Raw genomic sequence first — 6,671 nt, 5'->3', positions numbered from 1 at the left:
GGGCGCCCGGAGCCGGCCTGGGGCGGGTGGGGCGCCGGAGACCCAGGGAGGCGCCCGTGCACCCCCGGGATGCCGCGAGGCGTGTCCTACAGCAGATGCTCTGGGGAGGTGTGTTCCAGGGACAGGGGTGGCTGTGTTGTAGGGGCTCCCTGGCTCACACACCCACGTTCTGTAGGGCCAGAGAGGGGAGGCGCCTTCTATAGAGAGAACTAGGGGCCTATTTGACACCTGGAGGTACCGTTGGGGGAGTGTCCGCATTCTGGGGGTGCAAGAGAGGGCTTTGTGTCTTTCTTTGGGGAGGGATACTGAAAGCTGAGGTGTGTATTCTGTAGGCCACCATAGGAGAAAGTTGTATATATCACAGGAGACAGGCCCAGGCTGGTTGGCTGGGGGGGCGGGGGGGACGGGGGGCAGAAAAGGAAAGTGTGTGTTGAGGGGAGGCAGGCAAGAGGGGCATGTGCATCCTATAGGGGACCGATGGAGGGTAGTGTGTTTTCCAGGGGCTGGGAGACGAGGCCAGGCTCTCCTAGAAAGAAGGAAAAAGCATTCTCTAGGGCTAGGAAAGAAAGCGGGGTCTGCTTTCTGCAAGAGAAGAAAAGCTGGGAGTAGGTGCTAAGGGATTAGGGAGGAAAAAGGGGTGTGTATTGCTTGGGGGTGTGGGGATTCCACTGCAGGGCAAAAGGAGGGGTGTGAGGGGAAGAAAGGGTGCCTTGAGGGGGTACTATGCAGGGACAGGGCGAAGACCACTCAGAGTCAGAGCAGGGATGGGAGCATTTTTGGCACAAACACCTGAGGAGGAAGCAGACAAAGGCCTGGAATGAGAGGGAAGCTGCCCATGCATGGAAAATGGGACAGAGGAGGGAGGGGGACTCCTCAGGGACCTAAGCAGACATATTAATTGAAAAATTAAAAATTAACTAACATTTGTAGAAGCTTTCATAGTTTTCCTTACTTCAAGTCTCACCACAGCCCTATAAAGTAGCTGTTTTTAGCTCACTTTTGTGGAAGAGAAAACTGAGGCCCAGAGAGAGAGCTTAAGGCAAAGTCCTGTCTGGGCTTCTTGCAGTCAGTCCCTCCACCTGTTGGCTCACCATCCTGAGACTGGGGTGCCTTTGGCTTTGCCCATGGGCACTGTTGCCCACGCAGACTCCCTGAGTGCGCCTCTTGGCTCTTCTCTGGTGGCAGTTCCAGGGCCTGCAGCTGGAGCGAGAGGCATGCCTGGCCTCCAACTACGTGCTAGCCAAGGAGAACCTGGCATTGCGGCCCCGCCTGGAGATGGGCCGGGCTGCCCTGGCCATCAAATACCAGGAGCTTCAAGAGGTGGCTGAGAGCTGTGCGGACAAGCTGCAGCGACTGGGTGAGGGGAAAGCTGGGAGAACCATCTGGGGTGGGGGGCAGTTGGCAATCTGGCTGGTATGCCTTGGGAAGTGCTAGGCTTTGAAGGATGGGACTTGGGCAGACCTATTTTCTGGGCAAGTTCAAGGGGTGCTACTCCTGGAAAACTGAGTTGGGAAAGTGAGCAGTTGGTGAACAGAGCTGGGTTGGAGAAGCCAGAGGGGGGCCCTAGGCAGTGGGAGAAAAGGGAGCCCAATACCCAAGGACATGGGGTGTTCTAGGAGACAAAGCCCCTGCTTCTTCTTTTGTACTAGGACTGGGGGCAGGATCTTGGGGGGAGGTGCACAAACTGACCCCATGGACATTGATTGTACCGATGAGGAAACTGAGGCCCCAGAGAGGGGAAGGGAAGCACAGGATCACACACAGGGTCAGTGAGAGTCAGGATTGGGCCCTGGGGCTCTGGCCTGTCTTTCCCGGGTGATAGGCCCTGAGGGCAGGGGCTATTCACTCTGTCCCTCTGTGGCCCTCAGAGGAGAGCATGCATCGCTGGAGCCCCCACTGTGCACTGGGCTGGCTGCAGGCTGAGCTGGAAGAGGCTGAGCAGGAGGCTGAGGTGAGGGGAGAGGTGGCTGGGTCTGGGGACAGTGAGAAAGACCCATCCTATCATTACCCTTCCTTCATTCTTAGCTTGCAGGCTTGAGGGTCCCTCCTCCAGGAAGTCTGTCCTGAGTGCCAGGCCCCCAGGAGAGCCCACTGAATTGCTGTCCTCAATGGACAGCAGGCCTTCCTCTCTCCACCTGTGACACCCCAACCTCCTTCCGAGTCTCCCCTGTGAATGTCTCAGAGCAGTGTAGGCTGGGTCTATAGAGGAGCTGGGACAAACATTGCTGGTTTGGGAGCACTGTGCTCAGTGAGTCAATGGAGGTGGAGGAGGAGGAGCCCTGGCCTTGACGAGAGACACCTAAGTCTATTTCAAGTGACCCCCCCATCTCTTTTCTGCCTCATCTCTGACCCAGCAGGTCTGGTGATAGTAAGGAAATTGAAGCTTGAGAGTAGAGGACATTTGTCTGCAGTCACTCAGCAAGTCAGGGGCAGACCCAGGCTGGAACTCAGGTGGTCCGTCCCCCAGCTGTGGTCACCGTTGGAAGGGATTCAGGGTGAGAGGGAGAGGACCAGTCCTTGGTCTTTGGTTGTGCTCCTCCCAAACTGTCCCTTCATCCTGTCCCAGGAGCAGATGGAGCAGCTGCTGCTGGGGGAGCAGAGCCTGGAGGCTTTCCTGCCCGCCTTCCAGCGAGGTCGTGCCCTGGCCCACCTGAGGCGGACCCAGGCTGAGAAGCTGCAGGAGCTGCTGCGGCGCCGAGAGCGGTCTGCCCAGCCAGCCCCCACTGCTGCTGCGGATCCCCCCAAACCTTTTCCTGCTGCAGCTGTCCTGCCCACTGGGGCTGCTCGGGGGCCACCAGCAGTGCCCCGGAGCCTGCCCCCCTTGGACTCCCGCCCAGTGCCCCCGTTGAAGGGCTCCCCCGGGTGCCCCCTTGGCCCAGCCCCCCTTCTGAGCCCTCGGCCCTCGCAGCCAGAGCCCCCCCACCGGTAGGATCTAGGGTATGGCCCCCCAGTGGAGGGCCCAGATAAACTTGATGCGTGGCTCCTCCTCCTCCCCAACTGCCTGGGTGGGGGGAGGGGCAGGCCCCTTCCCCTGGCCTCAGGTAGGCCCTGGCCCTGGAGGCTGAGCTGGGGAGGAGGGTCACCTGGAAGATGCCCAGAGAGGGCTGGGGGTGGGGTGGGCAGGGTGTTATGCCTCTGGCGCTGAGGAAACTCTGCCTTTTTTTGTTCCCTGTTGGGGCCTCCTGGGTGATGGGCAAGCCCCAGTGAAAGGACTCATGGGAACCTGGGAAGGTGCCCATTTCCCCCAAGGGGTCTTGCCTGGGGGGCCTATTACACCCTGCCACTCCACTGGGCTTGCACAATGCCAAGGCTGACAGGAGTGTTTTCCATCATGTCCTGAGCCTACCTTTCCCCTAGTCCTGGGGCCCACTGCCTAGGAGCCAGGTAGTCAGGCCCTAGCTGCAGGGTCAGGGACATCATGGCCCTGGGGCTATAATGTGCCCCACTCATGCTCAATACTCTGGGGCGAGGTTGGCCAGGGGCTTCTGGACCTGTACAAGTGAGAGTAGGCCATCCCCAGGAAAGATCATTCTGTATTTTTCTGTCCTGTCTCCTTAGAATGGAACCTTTTTGAGGGCAGGTCCTTGTCTTTGTATGTTCTGTCCCCAGCCCCGCCTCCCAGGGGCCGTCAATAAATGTGATGATAAGGATGACGATGCTGCACGACTCTTCTCTGCTCCCTAAACTGGCCACTCTGCTATTGCAGCCTCTGCATCTCAGCTACTGTGCTTCTTACTCTTGAGATGCCCTCCTTTCCTCTCTGCCCATCCAAAGCCCTTCTCCTGCCTCTTCCATGAAGCCTCTGATTACCAAACCATGGGAGTCTTTCCTAACTCCCAGCACTTCTAGCCAGAAGCACACTCAGCTTCTTCACTGTTCTCTAGTTGCCTCACCTGTACACACCTTCTTTTCCTGGGTCACTTATAAGCCCAGTCAGGATGGTACCCGCTCCTTCTCTGGCCTGCCAAATGACTACCCCCACTGAATGATGGAGGGGGTTCTGTAGCACTGAAGGTATCCATCTTCAGCTAGGGTAAGCACAACGTGGCCAGCTTGGCTGAGTGTGGTGGGACAAGTGATGGAGGGGGTTCTGTAGCACTGAAGGTATCCATCTTCAGCTAGGGTAAGCACAACGTGGCCAGCTTGGCTGAGTGTGGTGGGACAAGAAGATGGGAGAGCAGGAACAACATGCCCCGAATCAGCTTAGGTCAAATCTGATGAGATGAAGTTTGGCAGGGAGGCATGGAAGGTCTTGCAAATAAGAGGGGACAGACAGACTGTTGTGAAAGTTAATGTGATCTTGGTCCATGTTAATAGGAACAGAACCATCTAGAAGGAGGGAAGTGTTGGGTTGGCTCAACTTTTCACTGAAATTTTACATTGTAAGGGGGATCCCCCAAAACAGCACCTTTGGAGTAATAAGAAAGAGGATTGGGATTAAGTCCCATGTGGAACAGTTGAAGAATCTATTTGAGATACATGTGTGATGTTTAGCCTTTGAATCTCTAAAGGACTGCTCTGTGTAGAGCTAGAGGTCAGAGCCAAGATCAATGGATGGAAACCACAGGGAGCCAGATTTTGGCTCAGTATGAGGCTCTTTAAGCCAGGGTTGCTATTGGAGGTAGATAGTCGCCATCACTAACGATGCGTGAGCAGTGCCTGAGTGACTGCTTGATGGCATCTTTAGAGATTTAGGCAATAGCTAGAGAGACTGGCCCATTTGAGCTTTTGAGAGCCCTTCAAATCCAGATATTTACCACATGGTGGCACACTGATAGTGCCTATTTGAGAACCTCCATCCCACATTGGCCTTGGTTCTCCTCTGCTCACAGCAAGCACTTGAGCTGCTGGAGGCTGAGGGACACTGGAACTACAGGGTGCTTGCCTGAGGTGACAGAAGACAGTTCTGGGAGACCACCCAAATTCTAAGCACAGCCTGGGGCAGGCTGGGCCCTTCTTACTCTGGCTTCCTATTCCTGATCCATGATTTCAGGCAGTTTTTTTGTTTATAACTGAAAGAAGAAAAGGGGCTAAGGTTGGGCATATTTGAGCCTTCCTCAACTATCATGAATTGGAGAGGAGCCCCTGGAAGGTGAAGTTCAACCTCCCCCCCCTAGTGTAGGTTAAGAAGAGAAAGGAAAAACCCAAGCAATGGAGGGACATGGAGGGGTGAAAAGTGCTATCATGAAACTGGATGGGGTCTTTGAAAAGTCCTTCCATACACCTCACCTTCCCTCAGAGCTCAGATTCAGTTTTAGAGGGGTAGGGTCTAAGGCCCCTCAGGGTTCTGCTCCAGCTTGAAAAAGACCAAGGCAGGTGGATATAGATACCACCAAAGTGGAGTGGCCATGGGAAAGGATTAGAATTGGATGGTTAAAAACTTCATTAACCCCTCTGCTTGAAGGTATGTAGAATGTTCTGGAAGATTCCAGGCAGGACTCTCTTCCTGCTTGAAACCTTCTGGAACTTCCTGTTCCCAGGTTCTGGGGCTCCAGGGAATGTTCCTGGCTGTAATCCTCTGTGAGAGAACTGAAGGGTCTAAATCAAGGAGCCCCTAAGAAAGGTCCCACCTATTATAGACCACCAGTGCTCTTACAAGCCAAAAACAAAAAGTTGCCCAAATAACAAAATTCCCATCCTTTCTTGATAGAAACAAGGAGTTCATGCCCCTTGAGAAAGTCTTAAACTCCCTTGTTTAGGAATCACTTCTATTTTCCTAAACTTCTCCCCTTGTTTTCCAAATATAAAACATAACAACATTATTATTATTTTTTTTTTTGCCAATCAATGCTTACTGACCTAAGTTGGCCTGAACCAGAGTGGGCTCAAATCTTTACTACTGAATTGTGTGGCCACTGCAAAGCTACCGCTAAGAACTTGCCCCTAACCTCCAGGGATAGAGAGAATTAGATGGTTTCCAAGAGACCAAGTTAGACTAGCTGTGGATTTATCCCAATTTATACAAGCATTTACACAACAGATTGATTGAAGGAATTGGTGTTTCTGTATCAGAGGACCTCTGGCTTTGTCTAGGACCTTGCCATTGCTATAGACCTCTCCAAAGATTCTTCTTGTCCCACAGGTAAATAAGATTTACACTCTGCCTTCCTGCACAAAGTATAGGTTCTTATGTATGATGTATCCTAGGGATCTGCAAACTCAAATACCTTTAGGGGCCAGGAAGATCACAGTGGCACAAAGCAGTCCATTTCCACAAAGAAATACACCTTCTCACATTTTTCTGGAAATGCATGGTCCTTTTTCAAAAATTTTCCTCTCAATAAACATGGAATTTTATACTTCTCTACTGCTGGAAGTATAGCAAAATGGGGAGAAACAGCCTATCTAAAAGGCAAATGTTACAGCTTTTTCTAGGCAGTATCTCAGTTATGAACACAATGGCGTAACATTTTATTTTTTTGAGAGAAAACAAATCTAGATTTTTACGCAAAGTCTCCCAAGTTATGTTGGCTAAAGTTATTTTATTTTTTACGCTTACAGCACCTGGTATTCCTAGATGGTCTCCCATCCAAGTACTAACCAGACCCGACCTTGCTTAGCTTCTGAGATCAGACGAGATCAAGCCTGTTCAGGGTGGCATGGCCATGGATGGCTAAAGTTATTTTAAGACACTGTGCCAGCCACAAATACCATATGAACCACAAATATTG

At 52.7% G+C, this 6,671-nt stretch overlaps 1 protein-coding gene and 1 pseudogene across 1 annotated transcript; one reads left to right on the top strand and one right to left on the bottom strand.

The window, feature by feature from the left end:
* The first annotated feature begins 732 nt into the window (after window positions 1-732).
* VPS37D (VPS37D, ESCRT-I subunit) lies at window positions 733-3,653 on the top strand. The gene is made up of 3 exons (XM_015594594.2): window positions 733-1,357; window positions 1,869-1,951; window positions 2,567-3,653. Exons 1-3 carry the CDS (start codon window positions 1,276-1,278, stop codon window positions 2,927-2,929), a joined length of 528 nt encoding a protein of 175 aa, XP_015450080.1. The 5' UTR covers window positions 733-1,275; the 3' UTR covers window positions 2,930-3,653.
* Window positions 3,654-6,492: 2,839 nt separating this feature from the next.
* On the bottom strand, window positions 6,493-6,611 carry LOC112485271 (annotated as a pseudogene).
* Window positions 6,612-6,671: the final 60 nt, after the last annotated feature.

Source organism: Pteropus alecto, unplaced genomic scaffold (genome assembly GCF_000325575.1).
Source record: "Pteropus alecto unplaced genomic scaffold, ASM32557v1 scaffold68, whole genome shotgun sequence".
Lineage (NCBI taxonomy): Eukaryota > Metazoa > Chordata > Mammalia > Chiroptera > Pteropodidae > Pteropus > Pteropus alecto.
This window is presented reverse-complemented; position numbering and strand designations above follow the sequence as displayed.